The sequence below is a fragment of the Momordica charantia genome, assembly GCF_013281855.1.
Source record: "Momordica charantia cultivar OHB3-1 chromosome 3 unlocalized genomic scaffold, Mcharantia_2.0 BLBB01000003.1, whole genome shotgun sequence".
NCBI lineage: Eukaryota > Viridiplantae > Streptophyta > Magnoliopsida > Cucurbitales > Cucurbitaceae > Momordica > Momordica charantia.
This window is the reverse complement of record NW_028275161.1, coordinates 22,096,485-22,116,082: the sequence shown is the minus strand read 5'-3', so window position 1 is coordinate 22,116,082 and position 19,598 is coordinate 22,096,485. Positions and strand designations below refer to the sequence as shown.

The following is a 19,598-nucleotide window of genomic DNA, read 5'->3' as shown; positions in this document are numbered from 1 at the left end:
AAATCTAGGGTTTCACACTTAAAATTCAAAACTATCAACTATTACAAATAATTAAATAGTAATTTATTTAAGTTATATAATCCAGATTATATAAAAATCAACACATGTTACATTTTTTCTTTAAATTTAAATATGATCTGACACAACCTTCTATTAGGTGATTTTAAATCAAATAATAATTCACAGATTAATGGAAATTGCAACCCGTGATTGAATCCCAATTATAATAGTTTCAAGAATTTTATTTATTTATTTAATATTTTAATTCAAATTTGGAAAGTGAAAAAAAAAATATACCTAAACAAAATTGGGAGTAGTAGTGGGAGTGGCCTCCATTTCTGTCAAGTTGGAAGTCAGAATCCCTATTTCTCTTTTTTCCATCGAACAAAACTCTCCATTTTGCTGCGATCTCTCAATCTCAATCTCTCAGGATGCGGATAACTTCGCCAGGTTTATCTCAGTTTTTGTATCGACAGACACGATTTTTCCGCACATCCGCCAGCCTCCGGTAAAGATCTATCATGATTCACCCATCCAATCTCCAATTGTTTTTGCCCAAAATGGTGGGGATTTCATTGTGCCTTTTATTAAGAACTGATTGAATCTAATCGAATCGAATCGCTCCCATTTTCTGGTGATTTTTCTGTTGATAGCCACATGCAAAGTACTGTCTGTATAAATTCAATCAATTTTTGTAATCCAATTTCAAAACAGTTCCCAAAACATCTATCCATTTATAAGTGGGATGGGTTTAGAATAAATATTCAGTTTTTGAAAAAGCAAGAGATCCAAGCATGCATGAAGCAGAATTGGTACTCTTATTTTATTATTTTTTTTTGTGTAGAGTTCATTTGCTGCTTTTTTTGTTTATGGCATCAGATTGTTTTTTTTTTTTTTAACTCCATTTTTATTCTTGAAGCTGTGAATTTCCTTGGGAACGTCCTTTTGATTTTTCAACGGTAGAAGCAGTAGATAAAATTTCAGGCTCTAAGCCAGCAGAAGTGTCCAACTTGGGTGGGTAATGTTACTGTTATCATTTCTCCCATTAGTATATGGATTTGATATGATAAGATTGTAATGCTCAAGAGTTATTTTTTAGCCGTTTTCTTTGTTTTCGTTGACCCGTTTTTTAATTTTTAAATACTCAGTTCATGTTAACTCACAATGTATCATGAATTTCAAGCACAATAACAGGAATGTTGATACAATATATGTTAATTTTAGTGCAGGGTAGATGGATTGGATCTTCAAGTTGGAATACTATTCTGGATCCTTTAAATGGAGAACCATTCATCAAAGTTGCCGACGTGAATGAAACAGAAATTGATGTACGACATTTATGTCCTGTGTTTCAGTCTACCAACCATTTATTTATTTTTTTTCTTAAAACAACTTATTCTTGGTGTACTACCCCTGCTTCTTTCCTTAAAAATCTGCTTGCTTTAACTTTGTCTATTGCTTTTGCAGCCATTTGTGGACAGCCTGTCCAAATGCCCAAAGCATGGCTTACACAATCCTTTCAAATCGCCTGAGAGGTCTTTATAAATAAATCGTTCTTATTCAGTTTATTTTTAATTGTTCCCTCGTTGCCTCTTTGGTTGTGCTAAATTGTCATTCAATATTATGTTTTGTACGGATTAATGTAAATACTTTATTTCATTTGTTAAAAAAGATGTAGTAACTGCCATTTTTGCAGATATCTTTTGTATGGAGATGTATCTTCTCGGGCTGCTACATTGCTCTCCATGACTGGGGTGAGATAATTTTTTTTAAGGATTTTTATTCTTGCTTTTTTTTTTTTTTTTTTCTCTCTTGCTTTCTGGACATAAATGACATTCCATGGTTTGCAGGTGTCTGACTTCTTCGCTAGGTTGATTCAAAGAGTTTCTCCGAAAAGTTATCAACAAGCTCTTGCTGAAGTAAAGGTTACTGCAAAGTTTCTAAAGAACTTCTCTGGCGATCAGGTAAGGTTCAAAATGTTCCGGCCATATTTTCAAACATAATGTGCGGGAAACTTGAATAGAGACTCTTCAAAGACTTCTCTAGAGGATAAAATATTTAGGATATTTTCCACTTGTTTTTTTCATTTTTTCTATGGAAGTTATTATTATTATTATTTTTTTTTTAAGCTCCTTAGCTTTATTAGTGTTGAATCCTTATTACATGTGTTGCAGTTGTTTTTATATACATCTATTATTATATAATTTATATATAGTAGCAAATAAATAAGGCGACTATGACTAATAAAATTATTGTAGTTTACTTTTCACAAATATGATTTTAGGCATCCATTCGATAGCTACCAATATTTTATTGCTTCTATCATAATGGATGAAATGTACTCAACCAAACGAGTTCAGATGACAAATGTCATCAACTAGGAATTTGTCACATAGAATGCTTGATTAGTGAGGTATTATGGTGAAGGTTTGCTGTTCCTGTTTCATTTATTTGCAGGTTCGCTTCTTGGCAAGGTCTTTTGCAGTACCTGGAGATCATCTTGGACAACAAAGTCATGGTTTTCGTTGGCCCTATGGTCCTGTAAGGAAGCATTTTTAGACATCTCTTACATAAAAAGTTGAAAATTTAGATCAATATATTGGACTTCCTTTTATTTATTTCATTTGATGCATTATGTTGTTGTATGATGATTAATATTTAAGAAGGTTCACTTTAATTTTTTCAATAAAAAAAATTAAAAAAAGTTATTTCAACAAACTAAAACATACATGGGGATATATATATATATTCTTTTTGGAGAAAAAATGATACTTTCATTAGAAAACCGAAAATCAACTGTTGTACCTTTGTATCATCCACGTGAGAAAGCAGCAATATCTTGATCGTATACTTTAGGCTGCCCAAAATATAAATACTATTGTTTAACCAATGAGAGGGTTTACTCCGTGGCGTTTTATGTTATAGACAAATGAGGCAAGACCTTATAATTTTATAGGATCCATTATCTACCAAAGCTCCAAATTGGTTTAGGCCAGTCCTTTATATAATAAAATTGGTAGTAAACTGTAAAAGTTTACTAACGGAAAATAAATATAGATGAATATAAAATGACAAGGACACATGGTTAAGAGATATAAAATTAAAGTAAATATAAATTTTGTTTAAAATATTAAAGCTAAATATAGATTTCGCATAAGGTCTTAGGCCGGCCTTGAGTTTATTTATATTTATAGCAATTATGTTTAATTTTAGAGGTTGATGGTAAACTCTTGATTCATGTTCGTATTTCTCTAGATTGTGTGTTGTTTTTCCAATGTTATTATTTTCACTTACAATTTGTGATCTCGCCTATAATTGGAAGATATTTTTGTAATCCAGCCTCTGGAACTTTCTGTAAATCTCATTATCATCAATGAAATAGAGGTATCTTACAGAAAAAAATTTGTAATCATTTGCAGGTTGCAATCATCACTCCTTTTAACTTCCCCCTAGAAATTCCACTACTTCAGCTGATGGGTGCACTTTACATGGGCAACAAACCCGTTTTGAAAGTTGATAGCAAGGTACAATTGCAACATTAACTATATCTGCAGAATAAGAAAATAACATTATGCTTGTGTAAGAGAGGTATATAGATTAAGAATTGTATAGTTTGAACATATAAAATAAAGTAATTACGAAAGGAAATATTAATATTTTGTAGGTGAGCATAGTTATGGAGCAAATGATTCGATTGCTTCACCATTGTGGCCTACCTCTGGAAGACTTAGATTTTATAAATTGTGATGGGAAGACAATGAACAAGTTACTGATTGAGGTAAATTTTTAAGCTTACACCAAACATTGTCACGAAATATTTTATAGTTCGATGCAGAACTTTGTTGCTGGGTTCTATGGTTTGAAAGTTTTATTGGCTAATATGGTTTGAAGGTTTTATTTTCTCTAACCATATTCGACCACCCTAGATGAAATTTTCTTTTATATAAATTTTACATTTTTCCATCGTTAAAGATGGTTTAGACATATTAGATTTATGGCCTGGCCTGAGTGATCCTAAAAATTCTTTAGGCAAATCCATCGATGACTCTTTTCACTGGTAGCTCAAGGGTGGCAGATAAGTTGGCCGTTGACTTGAAGGGCCGCATTAAATTGGAAGATGCAGGATTTGACTGGAAAATCTTAGGGCCAGACGTTCAAGAGGTCATTAGCTATACGGTTTGCGATAGTTTTTCCTGCATCCGTGTAAAACATCAATTTTATTTCTTACTTTTTTTGGTTTTGAACTGCAGGAGGATTATGTTGCATGGGTTTGTGATCAAGATGCATATGCTTGTAGCGGTCAGAAGTGCTCGGCACAATCAATACTGTTCATGCATGAGGTTTGATGCTTTGTTTTAGTATTTATTTCGAATACTAAATTTCATATTCTTTTTCTTATTCCATCTATCGGTGTAGATCTTTAGTTTTTGCCCATGATTTTAAGTCTTTCAATTTCAATATATTTTTTTTTTGATGACATCATTTTTTTCACCATTGCACAGAACTGGTCTACAACTTCACTTATTTCAAAGATAAAGAATCTTGCAGAGAGAAGGAAATTGACAGATTTGACAATTGGCCCAGTTCTTACGGTATAAATGCTACTCTCATTGTTTCTATGCGGATGATATTATGATCACATGCAATGAGCAGAATAAAAGTCCTTGTCCTTTGCTTCATTATTTTTTGGTTGTTGCAGGTTACTAACGAAGTGATGTTGGATCACATGAATAAATTGCTCAAGATACCTGGGTCAAAGTTACTCTTTGGAGGTGAACCTCTTAAAAATCATTCCATTCCACCTATATATGGTGCTCTGAAACCCACCGCAGTGTATATTCCACTAGAAGAGATGATGAAAGATGGCAATTCCGAGCTTGTGACTAAAGAAATTTTTGGACCATTCCAGGTAAACGGGAAGAAAAAATAAATTATGTTGAAAGTTTTTCAACATTGGAAGTCAAATTTTTGTAGCTAAGGGTGTCTACGATGTTCATAAACATATTTTAAGAATCATAGATCTATGGATGGAAGCAAAATTTGAGGCAGTTGACTTGGTGCGAACACTTTTAGAATCAGTTTGTTGCCAATGTTTGCAGATTATTACTGAATATAAGAGAAATCAACTTTCAGTAGTGTTGGATGCTCTTGAGCGGATGCATGCTCATCTAACGGCAGCTGTTGTTTCAAATGACCCTCTTTTTCTGCAGGTACGTTTGATGATTCCCTATTTCTTACTTCCATTTTAACATGAGTCTACTGACTGACCTGACTCGACAAAACAAAACTATAATCATTGTTTTCTGATGGTCGTTCATATTAATCTACCATTTGGTACCATATTTTCTGTTATAAATTGATAGAAATATTCCTTGAAAATGGTCTAAACTCCATCATAATTCTTACTGCTACCCAATTAACATGGCATTCGAGTTGAAAGACCGAGAAGATTCTCCCCTGTTAAATTCATATATGCTAGTGGAGATATGGTTGCGACCATGAACTTGCTGCTGTTGTTGCTTTCAAGCATGATATACTATAGCAACTTGTTAACTGTGCAGGAAGTTATCGGAAATACTGTGAATGGAACGACATATGCTGGTTTGCGAGCGAGAACAACTGGAGCTCCGCAGAACCACTGGTAAGTTTGATCAGCTCTCCCTAACTACTAGTAGTTGATAGTAGTGGCTAAGAAAGTTTTTTTGTTTAGGTTTGGACCAGCTGGAGACCCCAGAGGTGCAGGTATCGGGACTCCAGAAGCGATCAAACTCGTTTGGTCTTGCCATAGGGAGATCATATATGACATTGGCCGCTTGCCATTGAATTGGGCAACCCCACAAGCAACTTAAAATGTGAGTGAAGTAGGCCCTGATGGCCCGTCTCCCGCCTGTCCCTACTAGAAGCAGCGGAGTCCATGACAGTTTTGTAGCTGCAGATAAATAAAAAGGCCTTCATCAAAGAGATTGGTATGATTCACCCGTTGAAGATGCTGTAAATAAGTCCTTTTTCCACTAGGTATCGAGTTTTCCTGTCCCACCCAATAATATTGGGGAGACAATCAAGGGTAGTGTCCCTTCAAGTTCCCAAACTGCCATGAAAGTGTGTTGTTTGAAGGGCAAAGACAATTTAAATCATTCAAAATTTCTCTTCTTGGCTTTTATCTGCTTTTAAGAAACAACATCGAACTTTATTCAATTAAATATCTTGCTTTGTTACTCAAATATATAAAAGGAGTAAATCAACCGATTTTAATGTTAGGAATTACATTACTAGTCATATATTTTTGCTATCGATACTATGTTTTAATAATACTAGTTCGTGATGTCAAAAAAAAAAAAAGAAAAAAAAAGAACTAGTTCATTATTCATTAGTTATTTGATAATTTGAAACTATAGTTCTTACTGTTTTTATGATTTATGAATTTAGCTCTTGTACATTAAAGCTTCTATGAAAAATCTTACATTTTTTAAAGTGGTCTAGAAATATACTAGGATCCCAAACACTTGGGAACAATGAGGAATTTGAAAAGAAAAATAAAAAAAAAGGAAAAAAATCTGTTTTTACAGAAAATGACAATTTTATAATTAGTTATATTATATTATATATATATATATATATATATATATATATATATATTGTGCTTTCTTAGGGTTTTAAAAACTGTACTTAATATCACAATAATTTACCATTTTAAATCAGTCAATTATTAAAAGTCCTTGTTGATAATAATTAATAATTTCCTATATTTAAATTTATTATATTTTTAGGATATTATTGTTACCATTTAGGGTGAGAATTTGAAATTGACTTTGATATTTTCTGATAATAATTAATTATTTATAAAGTTTTATTTCTTTATAATTAAAACATTCCATATAAATGTATTATTTTTATAATTTTTCCTTTTTATCTGTTCGAATCTACGTCTTAATTTATACATGATTGTACAAGACACACAGAAAAACCATTTTTCAGTCGATTTTTTTTTAATTAATATGGGTCGATTTAATTTGATAACCGCGAAATCCATATCAATGTATTCATTTTTATATAGTATTACAAAATCTATTTAATTTTTCATTCACTGATTCGATCATGGAGAGTATATATATAGATCTTAATGATCTCCCGCTAACAGTGGCACCGATTTTGTCTTCCCAAATTTTCTCGTCTGAGCTCAGGTCGCATGGCCGTGGCTTCTTGTGGCAGGCCAGCAGCTGCCTCTTCTTCATCTTCTTCACTCGAATCATTAAAATCTAGGGTTTAAAACCCTAATTTTCACTGGGGTTATCTGACTTATTATTATCTTTTTTTTTTCTTTCTAAATTTGTTCGCAAGATTGAGTTTGAGAATGGATCAAAACCTCCACCATCCGCAACAATGGCATCCCAGGCCAATTCAAGGCACTGTCTGTCCAGTTTGTGCGATGCCCCACTTCCCCTTTTGCCCTCCCCATCCATCTTTCAACCAAAACCCTAGGTATCCGTTGGGGCCCGATCCCTCTTTCCAAAGACCCGGTTTCGACCCGCATCGTTTACCCATGGGAATGCCGCGCCCGTCCATGGGAAATCCTGACGATGGTTTCGCAGATCAGAGGCCGTGGTTTAGGAATTCTTACGGGCATGTCCCGTTTCATCCTCATAGAGAAGGCTTTTTGCCGCCACCTTATGATTACGGCGGCAATGAGTTTATAAACGACGCTGAAAGAAGCTACAAGAGACCGAGGGTTGATGATGTGGGCTCGGACGGGGTTGTTCATGAACTTGGTCGGAAGAGCTCCAGGAGTTCGTTCGAGGACGAGCGCAGGTTGAAGTTGATTCGAGACCATGGGTCTGCATCGAATGGGCCGCTTGAAGGTGGTTCTAGTTCCTTGCCCAGAACGAATTTGGGTTCTAATTGCGAGAGTTCAGCGCTCGAGGGCAATTTCAGCAAGTCTGGATCTGGGGACCCGGAGGAAGTCGGCCGCTTCCTTGGTGGCAAAAGTGATTCGGATAATGGGATTAATGATGGAAGAAGTCAGTACTTTCACGAGGAAGGTAATTTGGCTCCTGCAAGACAATTCCAGAATGGTGGGGAAGGTCTTTGGTCCGAATTGAATCATTCGGCAGCAGCATCTGGAAACAGAATTGACGCACGGCGATCCACCCAAAATGAAGAATTTTCACATTCTCGATATGATCACGTTGGAGGCCATTGGGGTGCTCAGCATATGCCACACCCTGTTCCTCCTGAAGCCACCGAAGACAGCTATCTCACTATCAGAGACGAATCGCACTATTCTGATAATCGGCATGCATTTCTCTGGATGGATGATACAAATAACAGCAAAATGAACGTTCTTGATCGTGACCATCGGCTGCCCCATCGCTTTGAGATGAACCCAATTCATACGAGGCAGTTTCCGTCGCAGGGATGTGAGGTTTTCGAAGGAAATGCTCATCATGGAACTCGAAACTTCAATTTTGGTGCAGGATACGTTCGGCGGCTTTCTGGGGGTGGTAGGTTTTTGGAAAATGGAAGCGCAATTGAAGATTCTCGCTTCTTTGATGAGCAACCCCCTCTTCCTGCTTCCCCACCACCACCTATGCCTTGGGACGCACACTCTTCTCAGGCAAAATCTTCATCTCTGTTTCCTGTTCCTGTTAGTAGCTCAGTAGTAACGTCATCCACATATTCTTCAGTTCCTGAACTACGCTCCTTTCACCACAATAAACCAGTGCCTCATGTTTCTTCGAGCCCTATGATGGAGGTGCGAAGAAGTTGATATGTATTTTTTTTATCATGCATTGCTTTTTTGGTGCATTTGTAACTTTTATGGAGATAGTTCATGGAACTCTTCGCTTAATTTTTTTTAGGATGCTCTGGCAGTGCACCCCTCGTTTTATAAGAAGTTTGCTGCAGATGGCAAACCTTTTGGATTGAAGCAATTTCCTCCGCTTAAACCCAAAGTTATTGATGCTTCGCATTTATTCAAGCTACCTCATCGATCGACTCGTCCCGATCACATTGTGGTTATCCTCCGAGGGCTTCCAGGTATATTTTTCTTTTCTTGCACCTGATTACTCAGAACTGAACGATCAAAGCCAGGCATTTTGCCGTATTTGTGAAGAAAAGAAAAACGATAGCTTTATTTTTCTTCATGCTTAATTTCCTACATCTATAGCTTCTTTTCTTATTATCATTTGCCTTAGTTGCTCTGGTGAAAATCAAAAAGTTCACTAAAATTATTTTCTTGGTTTCATATAAAAAAAAATTATTTTCTTGGTAGGAACTTAATTGTGATGAGATGGCTTATCTAAATCAAATTGTGCACTTAATGAGTCATTATATCTTTTGCTGATAAGGATAGGAAAAAGTCTCTGAACATATTGAATTCAAGAACGAACCTTAAGAATTGCTGTTGTTTTCAGGTAGTGGAAAAAGCTATTTGGCGAAGATGTTGCGTGACGTTGAAGTTGAAAATGGTGGTGATGCTCCTCGTATACATTCTATGGATGATTACTTCATGACAGAAGTGGAAAAGGCAGGCCTGATTTTCATCCTAATTAGTAATTAGTCTTTTGACACTGGTTATTATTAATTAATTTTTATTATTACTAAACTTTATGTGGCACTGCCTTTTGTTTTTCCTGACAGGTTGAGGAAGGTGATGCCAATCCATCAAATTCAGTTAAAGGCAAGAAGTCGATTGTGAAGAAGGTCATGGAATATTGTTATGAACCTGAAATGGAAGAGGTATGTAAATATGTAACTGATGATATAGGGAATGCCATTTTATGCATATGCTCCTGTATGTTCTTTATGCCTATATTTGACTTATTTATTTACGGAGCCAATTATCAGTTGTATTTTGGTCAAGACCGTATATTCCTTGTGTTTTGTGGTGGAACCTATTTGGCATGATGTATGGTGCATGTAGCATTTTCTCCATATTTTCTTTGGCTGCTAGGTAGTTGCATTTTATAGCTGTTGCTTCAAACGTTAGTTGCAAATATGGTTTCATTATCATTTTCGGTGTGACATGATAGCTAACAGACCAATGCAATAATAATGTGAACCATTGATATTGGTACATTACAGCTGTAATATGCCTATTTCCCATAAGATACTAAACTTATGAATCATGATCTGTTATATTCATTAGGAGATAGCTTTTAAGTGCTGCAAAACATTACGTTTTTAAACATCTTTCTGAGACGATATCTGATAATGGTATATTTTTGTCAGGCTTATCGGTCAAGCATGTTGAAAGCATTCAAGAAGACCCTTGAGGAGGGGGTATTCACCTTTGTAATTGGTATGAACTCTCCTCCCGTTAGAATCTCACAATAATTGTATACAATCCTACTCTTTTTCTATCATTCTAACTTTATTTCTGAACCATTTTTAAGTTTGAGGTATTTCAAAGTGAAGCCAGTGACCCTTTATTGTGAATTTTGTACTTAATGTGGTGACTTGACTTTTTTTGTGAATTCCTGTTTCGAAATTGTTGGTGCATAGTTTAGTATTCAGCTCATCATTTCCCATGCCTGTAGTAGCATAAAAAGTGGTGGCATGGTTTACCAGATAAACTATACCTTAGGCACCTAAAATGGTTAAAAAATGTAAACAATTCTCCTAGTCTCGATGGCTTCTTAAGACATGCATTAGTTAAGTAATCCAAGTTTGATTTTAGATTTAGTGGTGATGCAGTGCCAACGCCACTGCATTCCTTTTCACTAACTACACATGCAGTTTGTTCGGCAATTGATCCTTTTGTTGGTGGTATGTGTGCCTCGTCTTAGTGGATGACCGCAATCTGCGGGTAGCTGATTTTGCTCAGTTTTGGGCAATTGGAAAGGTATATTCTCAATTCTCTCTTTCTTACAACCCTAGCCGTCGTGTACTGAAGTGGCGACTTAAATGTGGGTGGCAACGTCATTTATTTAAGTTTTAAGTTATGCAATGGGATTGTGCATGGTGACTTTAGTAATTAGTTTGGAATATGTAGGGCTCAGGTTGACAGCATAAAAGGCCGAGATGATTGTTTCAAAACCGATGTTGATGTAGGCTATATTTTATTCTATCTACATTTGAGTCCTGGTCACAATATTTTTCATGCTGCTGAGACAACTTGAAGCTGTAGGAATTTTTTTTTCTGCATATTGAATCTACTTCTCACGTGGATTTTGCTTTGGACTCAATCCAAGGGCTTATAGCCCATCGCCTGAAAATATTCATTTTTAATTTTAGATGTCCATACGGGTTAAAAATGCTTTATGTGCTTTTGTTGTTGCATTTTGTAGTGTCATTCTGGATGCTCGCAATTGATTTCATGTATCTTCCTGGAGTATTTTATCTAAGCTCATTTTGTATTTATTCTCCACTTGCAATGAATTCCAATAGGGAACTTTTACATACACTCCGTAGGAGTGGATTTGGATTTTTTTATAACTTGTCAATATATCGAAAAGCGTTCTCCAGTTCCAAAAATAATTATGATTTTATTTTTTAATGTGATTTTATGTAATGTTTCAATATACTTGGATGCTTATGGTTCTTGGCCTGCAGTGTTAATGGTACTTTCATTGCTTCCTTTTGATAGACCAAATCTTGTCAATTGTGTAATACTCAATGCTAGAGCACTTCTTTTTTGCCTTGCAAGTCCTTAATATTTGGGATTTGTTTTGGTAGTTTCCAAATCGCGTCATGTTTTTTTAATTATAAAAAGGTCGCAGGAGACCAAGGAAGATCGTAGTTTCCTTTTTCTACGTGACTTTGCTGCTCCATACAAGGAGATATGGCCACTTTCAGATTATAATATGTGAATTATATTTGTCCTTGTTTATTCCAAGGAAAATAAACCATCATATTTAATCATTTGGATGATCAATAAGAAACTAATATGTGAAATGTAGACTTTGCTGTCTACTGTTTGTTTTCTTATTATTTCTTGATCTCTTGCCAGAATTCGGGCTATGAAGTTTACATTTTGGAAGCTACGTATAGGGACCCTGCAGTAAGTCTCTCTCCTTCTATCTGCTGTTATTTATTGGTGTTCATGGACTTTCCCCTTTCTATCTACTGAATTGAACTTTGAAACTTAGTTTCAGTGGAGGGAGGGTACAAAAGTAGTATTGGAGAACCACGGTCTAACAAAGTGTGATGATTTAAAGAAACTATTATAAGTAGTACTTCGGCTTTTTTTTAGATACAGGGGACTTATCAAAAGGAGTGTTAACTTCAAAATTATATTTCCTTTCCAGTTTCTGTCTCCATTATGTACGGTTATGGTGCAATAACTATGCCTCCGTTCTTTAATTACTGATAATTTCTAATTAATTTAATTCAGTCCCACATCCTGGTAACAAATTAAAATTATTTTTTATGATTCCACGTGTTCTGTTATACTAGAATTGAGGTCATATCAATCGAAAACCAGGGACAATCTTTCTTAAGATGTTTTCTTTTATGGGAACTTAGGGCTGTGCAGCAAGGAACGTGCATGGATTTAACCTTGATGATATACAAAAGATGGCTAGCCAATGGGAAGAAGCTCCGCCTTTATACTTACAATTGGACATCAAGGTTTGTTTAAATAAAGTACAAGGTTTTGTCATCTGTTTTGAACCTACTTGTGTTGTTTCCCCCTCAATTTCTCGAGATGCGTTGGATGATGAGGGCATTAAAGGTTATGGTCAGTTTTTTGGTGCAATAATTTAAAAAGTCAGAAAGCATGCAAATTTCATTCTGATGCACTAATGACAAGAACTTTGGGAAAGGAATGAAATTATCAATTTGATAGTTCGATAGACAGGAAGGCAACTTCTTACCTGTAATGAAAGTTCTTTTTTGAATTGTGACGACTTGCAGTCTTTGTGCCATGGGGATGACCTTAATGAAAGTGGAATACAGGAGGTAATTGTATTATTCTTTTTTGTAATAAAGTTATGAAATAATCTTGTACTATATAGTTCCGAGTTCTAGAAAAATTTATGTCTGTCATGTCTGTCTGCCAGGTGGACATGGACATGGAAGATGGAGATGATGATAGTCTGCCTAGTTTTCAAGAAACGAAGTCCGAGAAGACAGCGTCACCTCCACTAAGAGATGATGCTTCTGAAGGTATAGTAGCATTTCATGAAAAAAATAATATATGCGTTTATCTGAAGTTCATCTGGTATTTTAAATTTGTTCATCAATTAGCCTAGGCTAACAGCACATCATCACAGGTTTGACTCATAAGTAGTGTCTTCTCTCATCTCATTTACTTTTGTATTTTGTTTTTTGATCTGCAGATGATGGGAAGAGATGGGATGCAGAACCAGACCATGTGAGAGAGGAAGTAAAAGAGTTAGGTAGGAGTAAATGGTCAAATGATTTGGATGAAGATGATACAGAGAGAACTGATGGCCTGAATGGTCATGCAAATGCTCTCTCTGGCCTCATTCAAGCATATGCCAAAGAAGGAAAATCCGTGCGCTGGATGGACCAGGTTTGTGTTCTGTCACATCTTATTCATTTCATTAGTGGTTGTAGTTGCTCAAAGAAGTATACAAACTTTGCTATTTTTGCTTACTGTGAGAGTTGAACGGTGTATCTGTGGATCAATCTGGATTTTCTTTAATATAAGACTGCACAGAATGTACAAAAATTACCAGTGTCATATTCCCTAAAAAACTTCCTCTTCTTTTCCAGGTTGGTAACACTGGATTTTCAATAGGTGCTGCAAAAAAGGCAAACAGATTATCTTTAGTTATTGGTCCTGGTGCTGGATATAATCTGGTTAGTGACTCACACTGCATTCTGATGAAAATATTTGTCAAACTCAGTCTTTTGAGTCGTGGAGCTCAAGAACTTGTGATTTTTTTTTTAATAGTTGACTAAAGTAACCTGTTAAATTGCAGAAATCGAACCCATTAGCAGTAGAAGAATACGTGGGGGGCACAGCCCAAAACAGCAGTGAGTCAAAGAGACACAGCAGATTCGAGGAGCGATTGCGTGCAGAAAGTGAATCCTTTAAGGTGGTTTTTGACAAAAGGCGACAGAGAATAGGAATTGATTGGGACGATGAATAGGGAATGGGATGAAGAACATGAACAAGCAAAGCAAAAAAATGTTTGCCCATTTTTTTTGACATTTTGTCCCCTTGAATTGAAATATGGTGGCTCAGTGTCAGTGTGTAGGGCAGCGCAGTGGGAGATGTTTGAATTGATGAAGATGGTAACTTTTTTCTACTCCCATCTTATGGTTTGATCGCCATTTTTGCTGGTCAGAGTTCGTGTAACCAATAACAATGCTTTTTCGTTCCATTTATTTGTCTCCTAAAACTGCTTCATTCATCATTGTAAATTACATCCGCCAAATGATATTTGCATAATTATCCCAATTTTAGTGATTTTCATTCTTATTGTCTTCCCCAACCCCGCCCTCACCTATTTCGTTGCCCGTCCCTGCAAAATTGTCGATAAAATTTTACAGGGATTGGAGCGAGATTTCTCTCGGTAGTTTTCCATGGAAAGTTTCTAGGGAAATTCTCTTTTAATGATGATTTTTTTTTTAATTTTGAATAATCACAAATGTAATAAAGCCTAAATATCTTGTAAGAAAAATGTGTCCAAGAAAATTAAAAGGCATAAAGGTTAGGTTTATAATATTTTTTTGTTTTAACATGTATTTAAAAAGATTAAATTGGGGCTTAGTTAAGAGGGTTAAAACATGAGTCACACCATGTTTTTTTAGTACAACATGTAGAGTGGGAGATCGAACACACAACTCATGGTTGGAGTATATGTCAATTACTGCTGAATATTTTAAGTCACAGCATGTATAAATTTAACCTATACCTAACCGTTTTTTTCCCAAAATTAATATCGACTTTTAGACAATTAAATTGACTCTTGTTGAATTGATCGGTGTGTGGTCAAATCGTATAATATGTATACTTCAAGTTTAAACCAAATAAACTAATTTTATTTGATCAATTTCATAGATTTTTTTCTATTTCAACTTGCATTTTTTTTTTCAGTACGCTTGAACGCCTACTTAATACACTTACTTTTTTTTTCTTTTTCTTTTTCCCTTAATTTTTTGAAAATTCGCTTACCCTCTTTACACATAGGTTAATGTATAATTTTATTATTTTCACATCATGAAGAATCATTAGATTACTCTTTCTCCCAAAAAAAAAAACACATTAGATTACATTTTGCAACAAATGGGTCAAGTGACTCTGAATCTTTATCTCCTTGACCATCAATTTCAATTACCTCTCTTAGTTTCCTTTCATATTTAGTTTTGAATGCATGTTGCTAAAATTATATACGCTATCATCTCTTAATGAAGTTCAGTAAAACAATGGTGGAAAAGAAAAGTAACTTTTTAGAAGATGGATCACCATAGCCAAGAATATTACAATGTACATAACATCGCATAAATGATTCACAAAACTTTGTAATGGCAAAAGCTGCCATAGTTCTGTATGTTTCTTTAGCTTCTATCTAAAATCTTTACTATACTACAACCTCTGTTGATCACAGGGTACATATTCAGTATTCACAATTGAAAGTTGTGCACAAATTTCACTAACAGGGCCGGTTATTTCTGCATTTCAAAGGCCCCGAGAATCGTGTAAGCCTGGTCACGAAGCTCCCTGGTTTTGCAGTGATAACATCTTTCTTGGAGTACTTTCTGATGGGGCTCCCCGATTCGATGAAAAATGCTCCATTCATCATTAGATCTCCTTCTGATCTCCAGTTCCATGACTTCCACTCGCTCTCCGATGCGTATGCCCTTTTTGTCACCTGAACGAACCCAACAACGATACGAGAGAAATGCTATTAATATTCATGGCATTCTATCTTAAAATCAATTGGTAATGAGATGATTGCTCATGAGGAGTCCATTTTCTTTTCAACGTGGGATCCTTAATAAGTGCAACATGATAGTCAGTTACTTGTCTAATATGTCTAATGTTTGTTCTTTATACCTCTTTGCAGTTTGGGTCTGGCGGGGCAATGAAGCGGTTGCCCTGGCTGATGATGGTGGGATTGTGGCTACCGCCGATGGCATACATGAGCCAGTGAGTGTAGTCATTATTGACTACATGGACGAACCCCCATCGGCATCTTGGCATCCTTTGCACCAACCCTTTACCAAAGTGATTAAATGCAAGAGTTACCTGCATAATCTGATCATTTGAGTAGCTATCACTTGCACCCAATAACATCACCTTCAAGCACAACAGGAAAGTTGTCAGTTATAAACATCAGTATATAGAAACTCAGAATCACTGTTTTTTTTTCTCTATGGTATGAGGAGTATACATCGTTATGTCGGGTGAAGTGACAGTTGGAGATTGTAATGCCAGTAGATGCCATGACGGCATCTATAAGTCCATCTTGACAATTCGACATTGAAACGTGATCTATCCAAATCTTTGTGGCTCCAAACATTGAGATGCCATCACCATCGCTCGGTGTTCGTAAACCATAGTGGCTCACCGAGTCTCTTATAAGGCCTCCATGGCCATTCTTGATATCATGGATGTGCAGATTACTGATGATTATATTCTTCACAAATTGTAGAGTAATTTGACCGCCATTGGCGATGTGCACGTTGGCACCGCGTCCATCTATTGTCTTGTTATCGGTTATTATAAGCTCTTCACTTAGCCTAATAACCATGTCGTGTGCAAATACAATCCAAAGTGGTTTTTCCTGTATCACACCGTAGCGCAGGGTTCCTGGTTTAGGATTGAGCAAGTCGTTATCGCTCGAATCTCGAACCACGTAATACCTTCCATCTTTGCCTCCAGTTGTTCCACGGCCGAAGCCAAGTGCACATTCAGCTAGCTTCTTGCGGTTTTTAGCCCAGTGTTTGTCACATCTCCAACATCGGTCGATGGGGTTCGTAGCTAAGCATGGACCACCACTGTAATGCTTCAAATGTCTCCTTGTGTTATTTGCACCATCTAAGGATCTGTGTCTCACAATAAAAGACAGAATTATTCACCATCAGACACAATATAGGCAAAACCACATAAACATAAGCATTGTATATATACTTTTTGAACTAGACCAAATTAAGAATTTAATGTTCAAATTAACAGAAAACTGATTTATTTGGTAGTGAGGAAATGGTGTTACTTGTGAACTTGCTGGTTGAAATTACTAGTGACTTCTTCTGGATGGGGTTGATAGGCCTCAATGGCAGCCTTCTTGGCTTCTTGAGCTCTTTTCTGCCATACCTCATCAAAATCTGCAATATTAGCCTTCAGGGTTGGAAATATCATCACACAAGAAAGTATCATTAGTAGCTTAAGCCCAATAATGGTGGTTTCTGTCTCTCTCATCTTCATCTCTTTCAGCTTTCTTAATCTTTTGGAGGAATTTTTTTTTCTTTGTAAGCTTTGGTTAATGCTCAATAATCTACTTGAATTTGGGAACTAAAATGTTGAGCATTATAAATACAGAGCTTCACTAAATAAGAGAATGAGAAATGGAGAGGAAATGAAGGGGAGCCATCCCCTTCAATGGTCAACTTCTTATTTGCTTTCTTTATCCATTTCCATGGAACTGTGGTCTTGGGGACCTTTCATTTACTTGTGCAAATATGTGGATTATAAGATCTTGGGTTGTTTGAAATAATAATTAAATTAATAAATAAATTTTATTCCTAAAACTAGGGAATTGGATGCATGGAATGGCATACAATATCATCTATTCTTCTTCCACATTTTTTTTATTAAAAAAAAAAATTCTTTCAGTCTCTCCTAAATTTTTTGATATTCTAAATCCAATGTCAATCAAGGTCAAATGGTCAGAAAATATCTCTAACAAGAATATTAAAAACTATTTTAAGTAAACGATGTTTCTGAATAATAATAAAATCAAATTTAACTATTTACCTTTAAAACCTTCATCATTTCAATCCAGAGTTAGACTATTTATGGTCAATTGTGACCTACTTCAAAATTCCAGATTTTGAAGATATCACAAGAAAATTGATTATCAAAAACATTGTTCTATTTAGTATTTGGAGCCAAGAAAGAGCATAATTTTACTATTGAAAAGAATTTTGTTTAAAGGCTATTAAACAGCAACTGTATACATACAAGTAAAAAGAAAGGAATAAAATAAAGCAGAGATAGCCTTCTCATCTTGTCTCAAACACTCTGGAAACAAAATCAATGTTAATTTGGAGTGTTTTTTTTTTCCAAACAATGGCATAAATCTGCCATTTTCTCCAAAAGGGTTTTTTTTTTTTTAAATACAAGAAGATAATATGATGGTGAAGAAAAATTATGATAAAGGTTACTGAAGTATAAACCGATATGGGAATCAAGTCCAGCATCACCAAGGCAAAATGTAAACAGAAATGAAAATGCTTGATGGGATTTCTATTTAGGGTCAGGGGAAAATGAATGGATTAATTACTTTCCATAATCTAATAATAATAACAATAAAGAATCTCAACTTACTTTAACGAAGAAAGACACAAAATTCTTTGCGTGAAACAAGTGACAATCTTATTCAAATAAGTCTGTCCAATGGGAGCAGGCTCAAATTGATGGTGAAGTGAATGAATCTTATCTTCTTAAAGAACAGAGAACATAATCAAACAATCAGCAGAAATGATAAAAAAATTGTGGGTTTGATGCACTTGATCACCACCCCCATTTCGAATTTGCAACTTTATGGAATCCAGCCTTCTTTTTTACAGACATAAGCTTGAGATATGGATTAGAGCCCTAAAGTAAAACAACTGTTGGAGGGTCAGAGAATGGAGAAAGTCGAAGTGGAACAATAAACATATCTTTCTTTCTTTCTTCTTTTAAAAACCCTAGTCATCATATTATGCATTGATATGATGTGATGAAGAGAAAAATACGCCAAAGGACAGCAGAAGAAGAATCAGTAAGAAAATTACTTTTATGAGATGGGGGATCAGATTCTCGCAACAAAGTCCACCCATTCAGAAAGTGCAGAAAAGGAGATGGGGCGGTGTTGGTGAAGCTTCTTCGACATGCGACCCACTGAAGTTCAGCAAATTCTCTGGCGGATGGTGGCGTCTCCATTGAAGGAGCACAGAGAAAATGAATTGAAGAAATCGAGAAAAGGGGGGCAAGGATTTGGTGGGGAGGCTGTACTTTTTGGGCAATTTCAAGTAATTGATGATGGTTATGTGAGAGAACATTTTGAGAAGATTTAATATGAAAGGGCGATGGAATGGAAGAAAAATTATGTGGGAATCGAAACAGTGGTGTGCAGGATTGGTTTCTGTTTTTGAAGAATTTTGGAATATATTATTGGGAAAGAGAGAGGATAAAAACAAGAGGGAAACCAAAAAGGGGATTCAAAAACTTCACAAGAGAGAATGGAATCTAATCTCTCTCTCTCTCTCTCTCCCACTCACATAACATTCTCTATTTCTTTTCTTTTCTCCCTTCTGTCCCCACCGAATCCTTCGCTTTGAGATGCTAATAAATATTTTAGCTACTAAAATGTAATTCCACCGTTATCGTTAGATTTGCTAATTCAAACGTAATTGAGTTGATGAGACATTTCTTATCACCTTAAAAAGTAAACGGGATTATCTTATAATTTCACTGGTAAAAG

The 19,598-nt window shown here is 35.6% G+C and overlaps 3 protein-coding genes across 6 annotated transcripts; 2 read left to right on the top strand and 1 right to left on the bottom strand.

Annotated features, from left to right (window-relative positions):
- The first annotated feature begins 318 nt into the window (after positions 1-318).
- On the top strand, positions 319-6,257 carry ALDH12A1 (aldehyde dehydrogenase 12A1). The gene is made up of 16 exons (XM_088121948.1): positions 319-508; positions 920-1,014; positions 1,225-1,328; positions 1,468-1,535; positions 1,697-1,754; positions 1,851-1,964; positions 2,458-2,541; positions 3,420-3,524; positions 3,665-3,778; positions 4,030-4,161; positions 4,251-4,340; positions 4,503-4,592; positions 4,700-4,909; positions 5,100-5,210; positions 5,562-5,641; positions 5,711-6,257. The coding sequence occupies exons 1-16, from the start codon at positions 432-434 to the stop codon at positions 5,847-5,849; spliced, it is 1,671 nt and encodes a 556-aa protein (XP_087978074.1). The 5' UTR covers positions 319-431; the 3' UTR covers positions 5,850-6,257.
- An 840-nt stretch (positions 6,258-7,097) lies between these two features.
- Positions 7,098-14,383, top strand: LOC111009066 (P-loop containing nucleoside triphosphate hydrolases superfamily protein). Its single transcript, XM_022281998.2, has 13 exons — positions 7,098-8,749; positions 8,856-9,033; positions 9,411-9,523; positions 9,637-9,735; positions 10,228-10,297; positions 10,785-10,840; positions 11,948-11,998; positions 12,463-12,567; positions 12,853-12,897; positions 12,999-13,104; positions 13,278-13,474; positions 13,678-13,764; positions 13,887-14,383. Exons 1-13 carry the CDS (start codon positions 7,352-7,354, stop codon positions 14,055-14,057), a joined length of 2,676 nt encoding a protein of 891 aa, XP_022137690.1. The 5' UTR covers positions 7,098-7,351; the 3' UTR covers positions 14,058-14,383.
- A 995-nt stretch (positions 14,384-15,378) lies between these two features.
- On the bottom strand, positions 15,379-19,382 carry LOC111009024 (pectate lyase). Of its 4 annotated transcripts, none has more exons than XM_022281933.2 (5): positions 18,910-19,382; positions 17,127-17,238; positions 16,305-16,959; positions 15,968-16,210; positions 15,379-15,782 (listed from the first exon to the last, which is right to left on the bottom strand). In XM_022281933.2, exons 1-5 carry the CDS (start codon positions 19,055-19,057, stop codon positions 15,564-15,566), a joined length of 1,377 nt encoding a protein of 458 aa, XP_022137625.1. In that variant the 5' UTR covers positions 19,058-19,382; the 3' UTR covers positions 15,379-15,563. The 4 variants fall into 4 exon arrangements, with proteins under 4 accessions (XP_022137625.1, XP_022137626.1, XP_087977859.1 ...); XM_022281934.2 differs by having other exon boundaries at positions 17,127-17,218; positions 18,910-19,381; XM_088121733.1 differs by lacking the exon at positions 18,910-19,382 and adding an exon at positions 17,888-18,444 and having other exon boundaries at positions 17,127-17,218.
- Positions 19,383-19,598: the final 216 nt, after the last annotated feature.

What these genes read in the sequence shown, in the direction of transcription:
- ALDH12A1 (XM_088121948.1), top strand. Translation starts at nt 432, where the DNA reads ATGCGGATAACTTCGCCAGGTTTATCTCAGTTTTTGTATCGACAGACA. An exon ending in CCTTTCAAATCGCCTGAGAG is followed by an intron (nt 1,536 to 1,696) that starts GTCTTTATAAAT and finishes CCATTTTTGCAG; the next exon opens with ATATCTTTTGTATGGAGATG. An exon ending in TGAACAAGTTACTGATTGAG is followed by an intron (nt 3,779 to 4,029) that starts GTAAATTTTTAA and finishes AAAATTCTTTAG; the next exon opens with GCAAATCCATCGATGACTCT.
- LOC111009066 (XM_022281998.2), top strand. Translation starts at nt 7,352, where the DNA reads ATGGATCAAAACCTCCACCATCCGCAACAATGGCATCCCAGGCCAATT. An exon ending in TCATGACAGAAGTGGAAAAG is followed by an intron (nt 9,524 to 9,636) that starts GCAGGCCTGATT and finishes TTTTCCTGACAG; the next exon opens with GTTGAGGAAGGTGATGCCAA. An exon ending in ATGAAAGTGGAATACAGGAG is followed by an intron (nt 12,898 to 12,998) that starts GTAATTGTATTA and finishes TCTGTCTGCCAG; the next exon opens with GTGGACATGGACATGGAAGA.
- LOC111009024 (XM_022281933.2), bottom strand. Translation starts at nt 19,057, where the DNA reads ATGGAGACGCCACCATCCGCCAGAGAATTTGCTGAACTTCAGTGGGTC. An exon ending in TTCAACCAGCAAGTTCACAA is followed by an intron (nt 16,960 to 17,126) that starts GTAACACCATTT and finishes TGTGAGACACAG; the next exon opens with ATCCTTAGATGGTGCAAATA. An exon ending in CAGACCCAAACTGCAAAGAG is followed by an intron (nt 15,783 to 15,967) that starts GTATAAAGAACA and finishes GGGTTCGTTCAG; the next exon opens with GTGACAAAAAGGGCATACGC.